The 20414-nt window shown below is 37.6% G+C and overlaps 1 protein-coding gene across 4 annotated transcripts; it reads left to right on the plus strand.

The window, feature by feature from the left end:
• Positions 1-2680: 2680 nt before the first annotated feature.
• Positions 2681-11940, plus strand: LOC108179115 (uncharacterized). 4 transcript variants are annotated; one of them, XM_073908903.1, is made up of 12 exons: positions 2681-2766; positions 4279-4385; positions 5548-5759; positions 5856-6932; positions 7018-7186; positions 7267-7970; positions 8102-8160; positions 8254-8321; positions 8495-8567; positions 8643-8702; positions 9345-9455; positions 11424-11940. In XM_073908903.1, exons 3-6 carry the CDS (start codon positions 5549-5551, stop codon positions 7400-7402), a joined length of 1593 nt encoding a protein of 530 aa, XP_073765004.1. In that variant the 5' UTR covers positions 2681-2766; positions 4279-4385; position 5548; the 3' UTR covers positions 7403-7970; positions 8102-8160; positions 8254-8321; positions 8495-8567; positions 8643-8702; positions 9345-9455; positions 11424-11940. The 4 variants fall into 4 exon arrangements, with proteins under 4 accessions (XP_073765004.1, XP_073765003.1, XP_073765001.1 ...); XM_073908902.1 differs by having other exon boundaries at positions 2685-2766; positions 7267-8160; positions 11424-11937; XM_073908900.1 differs by lacking the exon at positions 2681-2766 and having other exon boundaries at positions 2774-4385; positions 7267-8160; positions 11424-11937.
• Positions 11941-20414: the final 8474 nt, after the last annotated feature.

Consider the following 20414-nt stretch of genomic DNA (forward strand, 5'->3'; position numbering starts at 1 on the left):
ATTAATAAAGGGACTAAGCCGACAAAAAAATTGAATGAATGAACTTGATCAGAAATCTAAAAAGGGGGGAAAAAGATTAAGCCATTGTGGTCCAGTGGTCAGCACGTTACATTATGACGCCACCGACCGGAGTTCGAACTTGATCTGAGTAATTATTATTATTATATATTTAGTTTTTTTCGTTTTTAGTGTTAAGACATATAATACTGTTTGGGTTACTTATGTAAGTGTACATATTTTATTTTTATTTTTTTGTGTGACCATTGTTACAAAGGATTGGATATCTATAAAGAATTTTGCACAGAATATATATATTCAGATATTGCACTGAGGTGGGCCGGTCTAAGGCTTGAAACTCCAGGGCTGAAAATTCCCACTCCGGCCCTGGACTGGACCTGTGTCAGTACACTGTAAAAAATGTCAGTGAAAACTACAGTAAAAAACTGTAAAGCAGCAACAGTAAAAGACTATTTAAACCAAAATAGTATATGACTGTATTACATACATTAAATCACCGTAATTTAAGAAAGAGTACATAACTTTAATTTTTACTCTTTTAATATGTAATAAATACAACTTTTTACAGTAAAAATATATTTTTTTGGTGAAATAAATAAAAAAATACCGTAACTTCTCAAGCAAGTAATTACCCTAAAATCAACAGTATAATTCTGTGTAAAAACACATTTTGTTGATGTGTACTATAAAATTTACAATATAAAACCTTCAAAAATTCAACAGAAACTTACTTTAAATTCTACAGTAACAAGAGGTTAAAAGAATGGTATATGTTTGTCAAATAAAAGGGATAGTTCACTCAAAAAGAAAAAAATCCAAACCCGTAAGACCTTTGTTCATTTTCAGAACACAAATTAATATATTTTGGATTTAATCGTAGTTCCTCCCATAGACAGCAAGGGTTCTTACGCCACAAATTACAATGTTAAAATCCAAAGTATTTTAATTTCTGTTCCGAAAATGATTAATGACATATTTATTTTTTTTTTGGTCAAACCATCCACTTTGTTGAAAAACAAAAACAAAAAACAGCATATGCTGGTAAGGTATGCTGGTTTCAATGCTGGTCGTGCTGGTCTCAATGGTGGTCAGGGCCAAGATATTACATTGAAACCAGAATACGGGCATCAAAACATAGGCTACATCACCAGCATATGCTGTTTTATTTGAGTCTTTAATGTAAAATGTTATAATATTATGTCATTTACTGTACTTTTCTGTATTGTTCATTAAATAGGCCCTATGGATCAAATCTGAGATTTAATTGCTAAAGGCAATGAAAAACAAATTCAAGATATAATTGTAAAAATACAAATATATCGACCTTTATGTAATCATTCATTCGTTCATTTTCTTTTCGGCTTAGTCCCTTATTCATCAGGGGTCACCACAGCCGAATGAACCGCCAATTTATCCAACATATGTTTTACACAGCGGATGCCCTTCCAACTGCAACCCATTACTGGGTCCATCCATACACACTCATTCACACACATACACTACTGCTTGTCTTTGGACTGTGGGCGAAACTGGAGCACCCGGAGGAAACCCACGTGAACACGGGGAGAACATGCAAACTACACACAGAAACGCCAACTGGCCCAGTCGGGGCTCGAACCAGTGACCTTCTTGCTGTGAGCACTACCCACTGCGTCACCGTGTTGCCCACTATGTAATCATGTTGTAAAAATATTAGATTTTTCATATTACTTTGTATTTAATCACAACTATATAGGTTAAAGGCTGAAATAAAAGGTTGAAATAAAAGATGCTAGAATGAGCAAAAATAAAAGATGAATTATGAAGACAATTATGAAAGTGTTTTTAATTATCCCTGCTAAAAAATCCAGCTTAAACCAGCCTAGGCTGGTTGGCTGGTTTCAGCTGGTCGGCCAGGCTGGTTTTAGAGGGGTTTTGGCCACTTCCAGGCTGGTTTCCAGCCATTTCCAGCCTGGTCGTAGCTGGTCAGGCTAAGAGATGACCAGCTAAAACCAGCTTGACCAGCCTAGCCAAGCTGGGAGTCCAGCCAAAACCAGCTATATCCAGCTTAAACCAGGCTGGTCAAGCTGGTTTAAGCTGGATTTGGCTGGTCATTTTCCAGCCTGACCAGCTAAGACCAGGCTGGAAATGGCTGGAAACCAGCCTGAAAATGGCCAAAACCCCTCTAAAACCAGGCTGGTCAACCAGCTTAAACCAGCCAACCAGCCTAGGCTGGTTTAAGCTGTATTTTTCAGCAGGGATGTGTTTTATTATTGATTATTTATTATTAAACAGCATGTTTTAAAAATTCTGTAAAAAACATGAACACACATGCAGAGAAAAAAAAAATCACGATCTGCATGCAATGCAAGTGGTGAGTCCAATGCCTATTTTAAATTTTTTCATAGGGTAACTTGCAAATTGTGAAGTTGGGGGAAGACTTTTTGTCTGACGCAAAGTGTATTTATTTAACAATTACTTGTTAACTTGAGTATAAATTACGAACATTTATACTATTCAAAGTGCATATTTAAATGTAGTAATAGCACCACTCAGTAAACGAAGGTGAACTGTCAACGTTATTTTATATTTCAGTTGGCGAAAAATAAGCGCGCACACCGTTTAAAATGGCGGAATAGCACCGCCCAATGAGCTAACGTGAACTGTCGACATTTTATATTTCAGCCGCCGATTTAGCGCGCCCGCTCTTCAACTTGTGATGCTTAGTGCAAACCTTTGGCACCTGCTAACTCCACTTCTCTTTTCGAGGTAAGTCTGTTTGACAACACGGTTCTACACTAAAAGTACATTTTTACAGAATCAGTATTAGCGATGTTGAGTTGCAATTTCTGTGGCAAGTCAGTCAAATCATTGAGGGCTTATGTAATACATTGCAAACTTCACCGAAATGAACCGCGTTTATTTAAGTGCTTTGCAGCCGAATGCAAACAGACTTTCTGTACATATGCATCGCTTAAGGCTCATTTTTACAGAAAACATAACGTAAATGCGCCTGTTAACGTTGCTGTCGGGACAGATGTTATGCCTATTAAATGTGCAATGGCGTTATGTGATCGACAGTGTGAAGATGCTAAATCTCTAATAGCACACTTGAAAGACCACATTGTAGAAGGACGTGTTGTGAGTTGTCCAGTAAGAGGATGCACAGATGCTTTTAAAGTTAAATCTTCCTTTACCTCCCACATGTCACGGAAACACAAACATTTCACAGAAAGCACAATTAGTGACTTGTACAGAGACTCGTCGGCTTATCAGTCATCTTCACAATCTGTAACAACCGAATTAACGTCACATGACTGTGGCCATGAATTTGAATGTGATGTAGATACATCCGACGATTTCAACGATCTTTTTCTTAAAAATATTTGTTTATTTTACTTAAAACTGCAAGGGCAGCTCTTAGTGCCTGATTCAACCACACAGAACATTGTTGAGGAGATTCAAAATATACACGAGTTGGGTCAGACATATACTTTAAGTAAACTTGCTTCACAGCTAAAGAATGAAACATCCTTAACAGAAGATGAGATCACCAAAATTTGTCAGTCTGTCAAGGAATCTGATCTGTTTTCTGCATGTCATACAGGGCCAATGAGGACTGCACACACAAGAGCTCAGTGTTTCAAAAAAAATTTCAATTATGTGGAGCCTAAGACTGTTTTGTTAGGAAGGGATGAGAACAGAAAAGATAGGTTTGCCTATTATGTGCCAGTCAAAGAGACTTTAAAATGCTTATTGCAGTCTGATATGTGGCAGGATTGTATGTCTGAGGAGCACCCCACTGACACACCCACAGATGTTTTAACTGATGTTACTGATGGCCAGATGTTCAAATCAAATGACTTTTTTGTTCAGAATCCATCAGGCCTAAAACTAGTACTGTATCAGGATGCATTCGAAGTTGTTAATCCTTTAGGCTCTGCAAAGACAAGACATAAAATATTAGCTGTTTATTTATCTGTAGCTAATTTGCCACTTCATGTAAGGTCAGACACAAACCACATGTCACTTGTTTTATTGTGCAGAGAAAAAGATTTTAAAGAATTTGGGCATGCTAAGGTGTTCTCTAATTTACTAGCAGACTTAAAGTATTTGGAGGAGAATGGAATTCCTGTTTCAGATGAAACCGTAGTAAAAGGAACGGTCTATTGCATTGCCGGCGATAATTTAGGATCCCACTGCATTGGTGGGTTCTCTGAAAATTTCAGCCGTGCAGAACATTTCTGTAGATATTGTCTAATTACTCGATCTGAATTTCAGGGTGATCCAAATCTGTGTGGACCAGCCCGGACAATTCAAAACTATAACTCAGCAATTGACCGCATCCAAGCAGAAGGAGCACAAGACGTGGAAGGAGTAAAATTCAGGTCAGAATTCAATACTTTGAAATACTTTAATGTGTGTCAGCCTGGTCTGCCACCTTGTGTGGGACACGACATATTTGAGGGTGTTTTGTCATATGATGTGGCACTGTATCTGAAATACTTCATAAAAAAAAAAAAATGGTTCACATACTCTACATTGAACAGGCGTATTAAACAGTTCAAATACTGTGCCTCAGATGCTGCTGCTAAGCCATGTGAGGTCAACCCTCAAGCAGGTAAGCTCACTGGAAATGCAATACAGAACTGGAATTTTTTAAGACTGATGCCTCTCATAATTGGTGATCAAGTGAAAGATGCAGCAGATGATGTGTGGCAGCTGACTCTGCAGCTGAAAGACATTGTGGACATGGTATGTGCTCAGAAAATCTCTGTTCCTCAAATTGCATATCTTGAAGTCCTTATTGAAGAGTATTTAGAATCCAGAACATCTATATTCCCCGAAACTAAGCTGAGACCTAAGCATCATTACTTACGCCATTATCCAGCACTGACTCTGAAATTTGGCCCCTTGATTAGATTGTGGACAATGCGTTTCGAAAGCAAGCATAGCTATTTCAAAAGATGTGCAAGAAATTTGAGGAATTTCAAAAACCTTGGTCTCACTTTGTCTAACAGACATCAGATGTTGCAGGCTTATTTATCAGCAGGCTCCAATAGACAGGCTGTTTTGCAAATTAAAGGTGCTTCTCCATTCTACTCAACACTGTACAGTAAAGGCATTCAGGATGCAGTCAGACAATATGGTTTCACTGATACCAACACAGCTGTCACAGTAGAAATGGTTTATAAAGGAACAGCCTACAAGAAAGGACAGTTCCTTGTCACAGGGTATACTGACTTGGTGGAATTTGGTGAACTTGTGCTCATTTTGGTAAAAAACAACACCGTTTATCTTTTGGTGTCAATGTACACAGCAGAATTCCTTCCTCAGTACCATGTGTACTCAGTGAGGAAAGACAATGAAATGATCCAGTGTTTTAACATCTGTGACATGATTGATTTCTATCCATTGGCTGCTTACATGAAAGATGGACAACGACTGGTTCCATTGAAACACAGTGTTTTGTCACACTAATTATGTCTTGTGCTGTCAAAATTGAAAGTTTTTTTTTTTCTTTTTGTCTTTTTACATTTTTTTACTCAGAATGGATGACGTAGAGCCAAGCAACATAAGCAGTGCCATTACTAATGTGTTACCAGACCTACCAACCTCAAATCTAAATATTGTATTGGAGACATTACAATCTTTAGGTGTGGGAGCCACTGAAGATTTACAGTATATTAAGGAAGCTGATCTGCTCACAGTACTGAGACCAGTTCAAGCTAGAAAACTGTTGGCTGCATGGAAACAATCCAGTAAGTACATTATGCAGAAAGTTACATTTACTTGTAAGTTAAGATAAAAAAAAACAAATTTCATTCTGTACATTTAAATTTCAATTTATTTTACAGCAGAGACAACTGAATTCCATAGTCAGTCAACATTGACCTCTCCAGTGTCCTCAGCCTGCTCCTCAGTCTCACTGTCTTCCTCACCCTCACCCTCACCATCACCCAGACACATGATTGCTACTGCAGATTGGGTCGACAGCTTCCAGATTCCATGGGAGAAGCTCCCAGAAGCCTTAATGCAGAGTTTGGAGAGAGGGAAAAGGCCAAGCTCAAAGTTACGCAGAGAACTGATCCGAATTGTAGTTGCTGAAATGATGCATGCCTCTTCTTCTCCTGGTAAACAATCCTCCACAGAGGTTGCGAAGAAAATGGTAGCAAAGTATCCACTGTCACTGCAAGATGTTATAGAAGGTGATGTGGTAGGAACAGGATATCACTCACTCGTCAAGCAGCTGCAAGCACGAATTGAAAATGTAAAGCGGTCTTCAGTACCAAGAATATTGAAGCGCAGACGGGGGTCAGATGAATTTGACACAGATGAAATCACAGCTGAACAGAGGGCAGCTGTTCAGGACACATATGGCTGCATAAAGTGGGAAATGAAGTTTATGCCAGTGAGTGAGACACTGGAAAGCCAAGAAGAGAAAAAAGAGAAAATGAAAGTGATATTTGAACAGGCAACCTTCAACACAGAGGAGGTAAAACATCTCATGAAGTGCACATACTTCTCCCAGCGTAAATCAGTGAACAGTGGAACCGATCTGCAATTCCTCATGCAAGAGTGGCCTTTCTTATTCAAGGAAGTTGGCATGGCAGTTCACTTTCATGAATTAACTGGTGTTTCCCTGAAAGAGACTTTCCTCAGTAATGTTGAAAAAAAAGGAAAACGAGTTTTAGATTTCATGAGAAGTGTTTGTGCAGAAAAAAGCAAACATGTTTTGCAAGCGGCCACAAAGCTGAAAATTCTGAGAGGACAGCTGGAGGGCTGCTCAGAAGATGTAAAAGATCTGGTGCTCCTCATCCTCTCCTACTTTAATGAAAAAGAGGAGGACTTGTTCTTCTATGTGGAAGAAACTTGTATGGCAAAAGAAGTACAAGTGGAAGGCTTACCTGTGACTCCATGCATCATTGTATGCGGTAAGTTGATCTGTTTTTTTGAAGGAGTCAGAGCTCATGTGTAATACATGTGTAATAGTTGTTTTCTAACTATGTTTTCTTGCAGGAACATCATGTTATGCTGCAAAGCATTTCATGCTGAGTGTTGACCAGAAAATTGTCAACGAATACATCTCCACCTTCATCTCGGCTGTTTGCATGATGTTTGCAACCTACTACTGCCTCAACATTCACTATCCTGTGGGTCTGGGCTCCACACTTGAGTTTATTCAGAGGTAAATAATTTTATTTATTTATTTATTTTAAACAAATCACTTAATCTAGTGGTTAATTTTGAATTCTTGCATTCAAAAAGGTGTTTCTTCAACATCAATCCTGAGAAGGGCACAAAAGTGGAAACTAAGAAAAACAAGAAACAGCTAACAGTGAATCCAAGAGTCCTCACACTCATTGCAGATCTCTCAGATCATGAGTGGAGAGAGGCATGTTAAATATGGACTTTCAGTTCACATCATTTGAAGTGTTAACACAACACGTATACACCACTAATTGAGTTTTCAGTTTACCTTATCTGTTAACCACCAACAAAGAAAGTACGCTTTTAGTATTTGGGTTAATGATAATGTTTTATTGAGCATTGTTTTTGTTTAATTGGTAAACTGGCTTATTCCAGATTTTGTTAAAAGTACAATGTAACAGACATTTTTGTTAAAGGCTGCATTTGTTCCATTTTTTTTCTAGTTTTCATTGAGGGAAAGAGCAAATTTATATACTAAATTAATTTTTCTAAAGATGTTACAAAACAAATTCATTATACTCCCTGCACATAGTGTTATATGCTTATGATTTTGGCATTTATAATTATTATTAATTTATTTTTTTTGTTTCAAAATATTCTGGTACTAGCAAGGAGTTCAGAGTGTTTGGCTGATTACATGCGGAGTTTAATAAACCTTTTGGAAAATGCTTTCCAGACACCTTTTTTTCAGTGATTATTGTGACACTTCAGATTAAGTTAATGACTGGTGGGATTGCTAAAATCTAAGAATCTACGTAAAAGTAAGTAAACTAAACACTTGAGAATATTTATGTAATTATTTTTACACAAAACAGCATGTGTAAACACATTCTATAAGCTAAATATTGCATATTGTGTAAAATTAAAGCTTTTATCTTCTAACACATTTCAGGCACTGCATTCAACCTTCACTAGATGATGACTTCAAGGAAACACATTTCTGGACAAAAAGTGTTAATTAATACTTTTTTTTTAATAATGTTTATTTTTTTAAAAATTTCACTTTTAATGAGACATTTTTGTTGTATCCACTTTATTGAACAGCAACACTAAAGTTCATCAGGAAACAATGGAAAGAGATCAGGATTGCAACTTTGGTTGCTGCAATAACGGTATGTGTTGTGTTGAACTTGTTGAGCGGCTTGTGAAGCACAGCTGTTGTTTTTCCCTAAATGTAGCCATTTATTTAGTACATGTAGTGTGCATACTGCTTTTAAAAGAGTGAAAGATATGCTTGAAACATTTTTGTCTTATTTAGGACAATATATTTTCTTATGTCTGCCAGAGTTTGAACACAAGGACTCTCTTTTCCTGACAAGTCTCTATTTGGATAAGAGACCTTTCAAGTATAAATTTGGGTAAGTTTTGTTGATTATTAAACATCAATTTAAAAGTACTAATTACCTATTTAACTCTTGCTTTACCTTACACAGATGAGCAATTCGGTGCTTCCAACTTTGCAGAAACGGGGTGTGGCCAGGCTCTAAGCTTCAGTGAGTACATATAAATTATAAGCTTTTAAATTAACTGCCATGCATCAATTTGTCAGATCATACATGCTACTGTTTGGTCAGTTGCTCAACTAACCTTACTCTGTTGGTATCACAAAATTGTAGAACTAAAATTACCTTTCATTAAAAGAGTATTTTATTACAACCCAAACGTGTTTCCAATCTTTCCTTGTATAGCAGTGGATTGTCCTAATTTACAATCTCAAAACAGATTTTTATGCTTGATCTCAACTGAAGTGTAATTTTATTTTAGTTTATATTTAACTTAATTTTATGCTAGCTTTTAAAAAATAATAAAAAATTATATTGCTAAAGTTGTCTTGCACATTTACAGAACAATATTACCACACATTCATCACATTGTCATCTTAGTAAAGTTTGTTTGTGTTTAAAAAAAAAAAAAAGAGTAAAGAAAATCTCAGCTAAATTGTATTATATTTATGTACATTGTTTACATTATTATTATTATTCTTTTGAGTTGGAAATAACACAAACTGCTCAATATTTCGAAACTGCAGCAATATTTACTGTAGCTATTGTTTAAATGCTAAAATTAGTTATATTTATTTAATAACTATTAATGTTAGAATTGTTCCTTTTTTGTTTCTTTTCCCCTGTTCACAGAGAGGACCTTCTAAAAGTTCCGGTTTTCTGAACATTGTATCCTGTGTGTAAGAGACCTCTCTTCAGTCAAGTCTGGACCCAGTCAGACGCCAGTCTTAAGGATAATTGATGGTAAGCAGTGTTATAGTATGGTGTAACAAATGCTAGGTAGACTCAAGCAGTCGTGGGTGATAAAAATTGTTATTTCATCATTTCATTTTTGTAATTAAAAAAAGATACACAGTATAAATACACAAATTAAATAAATGGTGCATTTATGTTTTAGCTACAGTAGGTGTATTTATATAGAGGAGCAGGAGTGCTGGTCAGAAATAAAATGAAGAAGCAAATTATCAATTTAATAATTGAAGCATAAAAATTTACATAAATTACCATTTAAATGGACAAATAAATAGACAATTGTAAAACTATTTATTTAATTCATGTTTTAAAATGTGAATTAATCAAAGCGTAAAAAGTATATTTATTCATTCATTTTCTTTTTAACTTAGTCCCTATATTAATCCCTTTATTGTGGGTCGCCACAGCGGAATGAACCGCCAACTTATCCAGCATATGTTTTACGCAGCGGATGCCCTTCCAGCTGCAACCCGTCACTGGGAAACACCCATACACACTCATACACTACGGACAATTTAGCTTACCCAATTCACCTATACCGCATGTGTTTGGACTGTGGGGGAAACCGGAGCACCCGGAGGAAACCCATGCGAACGTAGGGAGAACATGCAAACTCCACACAGAAATGCCAACTGACCCAGCCGGGACTCAAACCAGCGACTTTCTTGCAGTGAGGCGATCGTGCTACCCACTGCGCTACCATGTCGCCCTAAAAAGTATATTAATAAATACTTTTACTTTGCCACATGATTTCCTCGAGTTAATCGATTTTTTTGTCTATTAACATCATTTTACAACTTTAGATTATAGTGTTTACCATCAAATTTTATATCAATAAACAACAATAGTTGACAACAGAACAGCATTAACAATACCTGCAACACTGTGATTATAATAATATATTAGCATAATGCATTTAAGGAATGGTTCATCTAAAAAAGAAAATTCTGTTATTATGTTCATGTAGTTCTAAAAACGAAAGACCTTTGTTCATCTTTTAAACACACTAAAATATATTTTATATTTAGTCCAAGAACTTTCTTATCCTCCCTTAATAAGTACATGTAATCAGTAGTTAAATAAAAATGTTATGATGATGTAACTGGTGTTATGATATACACTGGGTAATGCTCCCAGTGTACCATGTTATACATCAGAAGTGTTGTTGAAAATGTTTCCCAAAAGTATTATCATTGCTTCACACAAGGAGCATTGCTATCTGTGGGAGGATCAGAAAGAGCTCTTAGATTAAATAAAAATAATAATAATTTGTGTTCTGAAGATGGACAGAAGTCTTAAGGTTTTAGAACAACATGAAGGTGAGTAATTAATGACAAAATTTTCATTGTTTGTTCAACTGTCCCTTTAATTATGACCACACACTAAAAATAATGGTTTGGGATAAAAGATAAAGTAAAAGACTCTTTATAGCAGACAATGATGTTTGTATACTCTTTTGAAAAATGTACTGTCAACACAGATCTTTAATTGCAGTTTAAAGCAAAAATGGCACACAATGTAAATATTTTATCAACTTTATATTTAAACTAGTTTTTCTACAAATATATATTTTTAAAAACAATTATTTTATTATAGTTATAGCAATTACTCAACCTAGAAAACTTTAGTGTATTTTTTTGTAAGAATGACTAGGATTGTATCTGATGACTCCTATCTGATGATTTAGCACAAATTGTGTGAATTGTTGAATTTAGGCTCCAAGCTGACAGAGTGAAGCAAATACTTATGATAGCTCAGTGCTGAGATGTGTCTATTTCAATCTTTTGCCCTAATATTGATTATTAATTATTGTATTTATTATTAAAGTGGCCTACAAAATTCTATGGTGTTGCTTGTGTGCAGTTCATTGGTAATCAATTAAAGAAAAGAAGACTGAGTTTATTTCAGTTCAAGCATATTTCTCTTGAACTAACTTGTCTTTGTGTCTGTTTTCTGCAGAGAGATCATGCCAGTCCATATTGAAATAGTGACTACATGCAAGACTTCAGGCAGTACTACATTTCAAGTTTGGAACATACACAGTCCTGTGTCTTCCGTCAAGTGTGGGCTCAATACTATTGTTCAACCAGAGCAAGCAGCCCTGATGGATGTACAGTATATGTCTTCATTGATTATCCTTACTTTTATATATGGACACATTTTATTTCCAACATCAACACGCCTTTGTGAGTACACTGGTCAAGTTATTGGATCAGCTCAAACTGTTTTAACACAGTCCCTGTATGTAGTTTCATTAAAATCTAATAATTATAGTTTGTGCCTTCAGTTGCTATAGACTGTATTTACTAGTTCATTTTGCAATTCAAAAACCTGATTGATTGTTGTAAAATCTGTGGCAAACAACTGTAATGTCTTTTGTGTTTTACCGTGTTTTTTACGGTAAAGTTCTGGCAACCACAGCTGCCGGTAATTTTCTGTAAAACTGAACTTTACAATAAAATACTATTATATTTAATACAGTTGTTTTATGTTTATTACGGAAATAGAATGTAGTTAGTTTTACAGTATATTTATTATACACAGTAGTTTACTGTAAAGGAATTTACACTTACGACTGCTATTTTTAAAGTAATTTACTGTAAACATGTTTACAATACATTTGTTTTATTTAACAGAAATTTACTGTAAACATACAGCAGTTTTCAACTGTAAAATTTACAGATCATCAAAAAGTATTCTGTAAAGCATTGCACGTTGCAACCTTATATTTTACGGTGAACTTCTGGCAACCACAGCTGCCGGTATTTTACCGTATATTTCACCCGTTATTTTTTACAGTGTATCTATAGTCAAAAAAGGAAACTCAAACAGGTTTGGATCAGTAAATGATGGCAGGATTTTCATCCATGCTAAAAAAATCCAGCTTAAACCAGCCTAGGCTGGTTGGCTGGTTTTAGCTGGTTGACATGCATGGTTTTAGAGGGGTTTTGGCCATTTCCAGGCTGGTTTCCAGCTTCACCAGCATGGTTTAAGCTGGACATAGCTGGTTTTGGCTGGACTCCTAGTCTGACTAGGCTGATCAAGCTGGTTTTAGCTCAGGGGTGGGCAATCTCGGTCCTGGAGGGCCGGTGTCCTGCACAGTTTAGCTCCAACTTCATTCAAACAGACCTCCCTATAGAGTTCAAGTGATCTTGAAGACACTGATTAGTTTGTTCAGGTGTGTTTGACTAGTGTTGGAACAAAACTCAAGTTTGCCCATCCCTGTTTTAGCTGGTCATCTCCCTGACCAGCTAAGACCAGGCTGGAAATGGCTGGAAACCAGCCTGGAATTGGCCAAAACCCCTCTAAAACCAGGCTGGTCGACCAGCTAAAACCAGCCAACCAGCCTGGGCTGGTTTAAGCTGGATTGTTCTGTAGGGATTTTGGGGTATTCCAGTCCTTTAAGATACATTAGCAAAATATTCAGGATATAATTATATCAGGATTGGTGTCATCTCTTTACAGGTCTTGGATCTGATGAAGTGACTCTGCACAATCTTGGTAGAAATAGCATAGCTGCTGTTCATAATATTTTAAACAGGAGATATTAATGTTAGCGTGAATGAATGCATATAAAGTGATGCGTTTAACAGGATCATACAACTATAAATTTTGCACAAACACCATTTTAAATTAAATTTTAGAGAATGTAAAAGATCGAATTCAATAATTGATGTTGTTTGCTCAGATTCACATATCCTTATGACACTTCAAGCATGGTTTTTCTTGCCCTGATCTGAAAAGACATTTACAAGCACACTGTATTCTGCTAATGTGTTCCAGCAGCTAATTTGGTCACCGTGAGCCACTAAAATTCACTGAGCCACCTTAAATTAATTTAGATAGAACAAAGCTTAAAGTACAACCAAGCATGCCGGTCGTGCTTCATTGAACCAGACGCTAACATAAGTAGTTCTTATTTCCCATTAGCCGTCTGCTTGCTTCCTGAGGGAGGGCTCGCTAATGAAGTTAGTGGTCTTCACCCTCAGAAATGCTCTTAGATGTCCAGCCACTCATTGTCTGTTCAGTTTCACAGCAGATGTCTGTTTTGCGATCAGACCATTTGTGTGGGTGCATTTTGCCGAATGCAATGTTATGCAACATTCATTAGCTCATGCCTTGTTAGCTTCATGTGCTGGAAAAGTTGAGGGAAATTGTAGCAGAGCTTCATCTCTGTCACTAAACACAATGGTTGTAAACCGTGAAGCATATTTATTTAATGCCTACCTGTCTCTGCATGATTGCACGTCATGTGTTATGGCTGTGGGTTTTATGTAATGTGTTTTAGATCTCCAGAGACGGCTAATTTTCAACTTTCGATTTAAGCAGAAGAGCCTGGGGTTGTTCATTGGGTAGAGAGATTGTCACAAAGACTGAATTTGTATGCTGAGACACTGTGGAATATTAAGAGGACAGCTTACAATTTCTTAAAGGACTATGAATAATTGATTTGTCAACTTTAACTGCAGTTTGGCACTTTCACTTTCAATCAGGAACATTTCATGCCAGGCATGTGGGCTCATAGGGTTCAACCTGTGCAGTGCACATGCCCTTTTTAGTCTTGGATATAAAGTGCCCTTCCAAAATGATCAAAAGTGCCCCCGCGACCCCTCCCCTCCCCCCTTCAGTAGGCGCGCGACAACACCGCTTTTGAGTACACGCGCTCCCCACCCCCCGCTTTACAGTACGCGCGCGACAACACCGCTGATCAGAATGCGCGCAACAACACCGCTCTTCAGTATGCGCGCGACAACAACAACCCCCCAACCCAACGCCCAACCCCCCGGTCTTCTAAAGTTTTATCCTGCACATGCCCTTTGGACAGTCTCTGCATGGGCCTATTTCATGCATGCCCCCTTGACAAACAAGAACTGCTGGAAGAGTGTTGTTTTATTTGAATGTTTGATACCGCACGCTAGGCATGGGCCGGTATAAGATTCTGACGGTATGATAACCTTGGATATAAATATCATGGTTTCACGGTATAACGGTATTGTGATTACTGCTCTAATATATGTTCTTTTTAAATGTCTGGGTAAAAAGCAAAACATTTTTCCCCTTTCTACACAATAGATTTCAATTTGAGGAACATTTAAATGTTTTGGAACTGTAAACATGTCAGACTAAATTAATCAAATAATTTTTTTGAGTTCTGCTGCCTTCATTTGTTTCAAAAACACTATTTTTTTACAATTTAAAATTCATCTTTGGAGATCTTTGGAGATCTTTTTTGCTGGAGATACTGTCGTCCTAAAAACCAAAAAAAAATTTTTATTAAATAAAAAATCTTACTTATACCTTAGGAACGGTATAGCAGTAAATTTTGAAGGTTTTAAAACCTTGACTTTTCCAAACCGCGGTATACCTTGAACACAGTAATCGTCCCGTGCCTACCGCATGTCATATTGGAGAAAAAAAGAACCTCTGTATCTCTTGGTAACTTAAATGCACTCGGTAGGTGTAGAGAATAGTATCAGAAAGCCATGTGTGTATAGACCAGGGGTATCCAAACTCGGTCCTGGAGGGCCGGTGTTCTGCAATGTTTAGCTCCAACTTCTTCCAACACACCTGTCTAGAAGTCTAGGGCTGCGTCTGAAACCGCCTACTACTCAGTGAAAAGTATGAATGGAATTCGGACGTACTACATCCGCCATTTTGTCATAGTCACGTGACCTATCTGCGTCAGTTGCGTCACTTTACTCTCATTCATAAATTCGTTCGCGGGGCATCATGGGATAGCGCAGCATGCATGGGATGCGCACTCTAGAATCTCGCCGGAAGTAGCAAGTCATCCGGGTACTTCTCGCATACTGATTTTCGAATTCTATGAATTCGGACGTACTACTCGGCTCACATACTGCTGACGATACTAAACTTTGCCAACAAAGAACACTGATCACACACTTACCAAATCCGTAGTGACAACACCAACTGTAACCGCATCGTTTTTAAAAAGGAGACGAGCAGCAAATCCGAATTTCACCATTTCCAGATGCGAAAAGCTCTCGGGTAAAAACATGTTCCTTAAGCCTTCTTCACACCGCAAGCGTGAGCAGAGCATGGGCAGCGTGTGTTTTTTTTTTTTGGAGTCCATGCTAACAGCTTTCGGTGTCACTTTATTTTGAAGGTCTGTTTGTAGAATTCAAGTCACATTGCATCTACATTCCAACTAATCCTCATTAGATTATAAATAGACTGTTAGGTTGGGGTTTGGGTTGAGGTTAGGGTAAGTGTAAGATGACATGTACTTGTAAAGTTTCTTATAGTCAGTTAAATCTCTGTTTAGCAGCAGTATTAACAGATAATAAGCAGACAGTCTACTAATACTCCACTGGACCATCAAAATAAAGTGTTACCGAGCTTCAAACTGCACGCAGAAGCGTCGCTGAAGCAGCAGTGCTGCAATAGTTTCTGCAATGATTGATCATATATATGTATGAATCAAATTTGAAGGCATGTCAAAGACGTGTTTGTAGTGTGATCAACGTTTGGCCTAGTTGTAGATGTGCTTGGATGAAATGAAAAAAAAGGTTGCTTCATGTCGATGAAGAAGACTCAGAGGTCAGAGTCAGTAAAATGATCCAATCTTCCCATCACTAAAATTGCAGTAAGACACTAAATGTTTTAAATTTAAATGAGATGATTTCAAAACTAACAAAGTGCTACTAACCTCCTAACATCTACTACTAACCACCCCATCTAAAAATGAAACAAACAATCAGTTTTGCCTTCATAGAGACTTTAAAAGAATGAATAAAGACTATTAGTCGTGCTCTTGCTGGGATATCACTTCATGTGGAACTATCTGACAGTGATATATCTAAAATACTTTAGTTCAACTCTCAGTAGCAATGAGTGTGTTTTCATAACACTCAAAGCTTTCTTCAGGCTGTATGGATGGAATGCCCATCTATGTCACCTTGAAGCATACCTCTGTGGATACGATATACAGAAGAGACTTGAAACAGGAATTCTGGCAATGCTTCAGTGATGCAGCAGTCAGAGATATGATGGCTAAATGGACCCCCCCTCCCCCTTTTAAACCACAGGATTCAATTTCAAACCTGGAGCTACTGTGGCCACAACTCTCTTCCAACACACACACACACACACACACGCTCCTTCTTGAGTGATGTTTTGAAAGGCAACCAGGGCAAAAAAACGGATAAATGTGCCAGCAAAACTGGATAGAAGCTAAGATATGTAATAGCTAGGATTAAGCAAAATCTTATATGGAATTATTATGTCAAATAGATTTCAAGTGAAAAGTTTATTTAATATATCACCTGGTCTCTATTTAGGCTAGAATAAAAGGCACAATAAATCACATGTACACAATAAGTCACATGTCAACAAGTGCAGTTTCCAGTCACTTTTCTGACCATTATCAGGCCAAGTGAAAGTGCATCCTGCTTTTCTCTTAAGCTGATGATTACAGTGAATTTGGGGATCCAAACGTCAACAGGAAAAACGCTTTAGTAACTAAATCTGTTAAAATCTCTCTAAATCTGGATAAATTTATTCACATGTTTTAGTACATGCCATTAAGCTGCATGGACCTCTGCAGATTCTGCAGCCAGTGAGAGTTCTTGTTTCTTGTTTTCAGTGTTTGCTGTAAGCTTATTTGAGACCCTCCACTAGAGCTGTAATCGGGCCATAAAAGTTAGGCCAGACAGAATTCAGACAGAGCCCGACAATTACATTTTGATGGACAGCTTTATAAAACCCCAAACCTGTTTACAGCCAGACATTATTCAAATGTGCACATGCTCTTTTGACTTTTATTAAGAATGAGTCGTTTATACGTGTTTTAACAAAATTTATTCATAAAAAACAATTAGGCCAACTAGAAGTTGGAACGAAGCAATAAAATAAGTCCTCTGTAACATTGTAAAATCTCAGCACTCTAAATAGGCCTAGGTACATACACTAAGCCTTTAAATTAGCCAACACACTAATAAAAATAAGTCTTTCCTAACAAATTAAATAAAAATAAATTCTAAACTATGACAGGTATTCGGCAATAATGAAACTAAGATAAAGGTTCTGCGGGATTTGTTCAGTGTTGCCAACTTAGCGACTTTTCAGAGCCCCTAGCAACAAATTTCCAAAACAGCGACAAATTTAGCGACTTTTTTGTGTGTTACTGGAGATTTTTATAGACTTTCTTGTGTCCATACTGTACCATTCCTTCTCTTCTCAATGAGCTGCGGGTGATGCCATCAGCTCCTCCCCCGCCTTAGAGCACTGACCCAGTGCTTGTACAGAAGACTCTCCCACCTGCCGCCTGAGAGCAGATCACCCCTCTGCATAGTGACGGCAAATGTTTTAGCACCGGCAGTGTGAAGGTATTACAGTCAAACCGATTTGCTTCTCCTTTATTTTCACAATTTAATTTGACCGTTTATTCTTTTCTTGTTCACAATCACAGATATTTTAGTGACAATTTCGGAACTTGTCTGAGTGTATTACGTCTGGGAGATTACTGCAAATTCACAACATGTCTTGATATACTGTATTCAAACAAAAATAAATTTAGTTGAATTGATGCATACATAAAGCGTAGTGCAAATATAAATACCCCTTTATTAACCATATAAGCTGTTAAACAAATAAATGGTAGAATGTGATGACGTCATTAATATGCAAATTAACGTATGACGTAATCTAGTGACTTATCTGGCAGAGCTTAGCTTATTTTCGTTGAAAATAGTTGGCAACAGTGGATTTGTTTTGCCACTTCTCTTCACAATCCAGCGACAGGGAAGCTGAATAATTAAAAGATAATGCCAACATTAGCCTATATACCAGGGGTGGGCAAAGCTGGTCCTGGAGGGCCGGTGTCCAGCACAGTTTAGCTCCAACTCAAATCAAACACAACCTGCTTATATATTTCTAGCCATCATTACGACACTAATTAGCATGTTCAGGTGTGTTTGATTAGTGTTGGACCTAAACTATGCAGGACATCGGTCCTCCAGGATCAAGTTTGCCCACCCCTATACTCTGTCTACATTATGCAGTTTTGATATAATTAATATTTAGTTATAACTTTAAAATCATTTACTCACCAAGATTAGGCTATGTGTTTTTGAGGAGGAACATTATTGAATCCATGGCTTTAGATGGGTTTAGTGCAGTGCAGTTTGTCCTGATAGTTCCTCCAGCTGCACTGAACAACCTTTCACTGCTGCAGCTCCCGGGATGCATTTTATACTGATCTGACTAATTTTGCAAGTTTTGGGGAGGATTATTTGTTCATCCTCCACCAGCAAAAAACATCCATTTCATTTTACATGACAGCCGTTTTTTATGTAGTGAGTGACCTTGTCATTTTCCCTGTCAGCTTGCTGTACATTTTCCCACTTCACAAAATTAGCTCTTTTTGACTTCTCCATCGTCATTTGTTTTACCTTTGCAGGGTTGGGTTTTGATGTTGTAACAAACAGTTTGTATACTTTCTCGTGCTATTCGAAATGCATCACATGACTGTTCATTCACCACGCAAGCTGTAGCTCAAGCCCAAGCCCGGCCCGACCCCATCGAAAAAGATAAAAATTAAGCCTGAACCCTCCTGAACCTGTTGGGTTCCTTCAGGTTTGGGCAAAGATATTCAGCTCTACCCTCCACCTGCCCCAGCACCACCTGTCTAGAACTGCTTTGTGACTCAGAATACGTATGTATGTTAATGCAGCAGCATATCTTACACGCTCACAGCAGCAATGTGCACAAATCACAAGATAATCAGTCTGATTTTTATGGAATAAAATCCCTATCATAAATATTTTGTGCGTAAATAAAATTCCCACATATGTAATTATAAAAACACGAGGGTACAATCCCAAAATCTGCGATTAGCACAGACACAGACACGATATTTTCTGTCTGTTTGTATATAGCCCCTTTCACACATACAGACATTTCCGGAAAATTGCCGGCAATTTTCCGGAAAGGTTGTATGTGTGAACAGGTCCTTTTTGAAAATACCGGTAAATTCGTTCTGGCTATTTTCCGGAAAGAGAAGTTGTAAGATTACCGGCAATTTGCCGGAATGCTGCGCTATGTGAATGCAGAAGGAAGATTGCCGTAATAAGCGCGTGCACGTCTAGAACGTGCTGATGTGAGACGTCTGCTTTAGCCAATCACAACAGTCAGACGCATTTACGTCCGCGCGGTTTGTGAGAATAAAAGCCTTTGAATATTTTTCCAGACACATTTAGCTGCTAGAAGTTAGTCAGATCACGTTTATATGTTCTTCTTAATGCCAACTGTGTAAATAATCATGGATGAGATGCTTATGATAAGCCGTTGTTTGTTTACCTTCAAGCTTTGCGTGTGCCTGTGAAACAGCATTTGAGCGCCAGCGCACACACATATTATGAACATCTCGACATGCGAAAGTGATCCTGCGAAAGTTGTTCACAATATTGATCATCCACAGAGTTTGCAATTTAGTCAAATGTTTACAAACACAAGTGCAGCCGTTTAGAGCTCATTTGTGGTGAATGATGTCAGAATTTACCGGTATTTTGGAATGTATGTGTGAATGCTCTTTTCCGGAAAAATTCCGTAACGTCCTCTCCTGTGTGAACAGCGCTTTTTTGAAAATACTGGTAAAGTCTTTCCGGAAATTTTCCAGATATTTACCGGTATCACTGTGTGAAAGGGGCTGAGGACTAATTAATTTACGATGGGTGTATTTCACAAACACGAAATACAGTTTCATCATGGACACGGCAACCTAGATGACTTCTGTACATGGACTTTAGAAGGAGTGGACATTCTGGCAGCGAAGTTTCTTCTTCTTCGCCGCTTTCGGCACCACTGTGATAAAGTTCATTCTTGTTGAGGGAAGAAGAAGACTGGGTTGGCGATTCAGGTAAGTAAATGTCTTTATTTTCTAATTGCAACCACACTTGAAGCTGTATATGTGTGTGTGCGCTCTCCTCT

This window comes from Danio rerio, chromosome 7, assembly GCF_049306965.1.
Source record: "Danio rerio strain Tuebingen ecotype United States chromosome 7, GRCz12tu, whole genome shotgun sequence".
NCBI classification, from domain to species: Eukaryota; Metazoa; Chordata; class Actinopteri; order Cypriniformes; family Danionidae; genus Danio; species Danio rerio.

Bases quoted from the DNA above. Each gene is read 5' to 3' on its own strand.
- LOC108179115 (XM_073908900.1), top strand. From the start codon at position 2,830: ATGTTGAGTTGCAATTTCTGTGGCAAGTCAGTCAAATCATTGAGGGCT. The intron at 4,386-5,547 runs GTCAGAATTCAA...TTTTTTACTCAG, and splicing joins GTGGAAGGAGTAAAATTCAG to AATGGATGACGTAGAGCCAA. The intron at 5,760-5,855 runs GTAAGTACATTA...TTTATTTTACAG, and splicing joins GGCTGCATGGAAACAATCCA to CAGAGACAACTGAATTCCAT.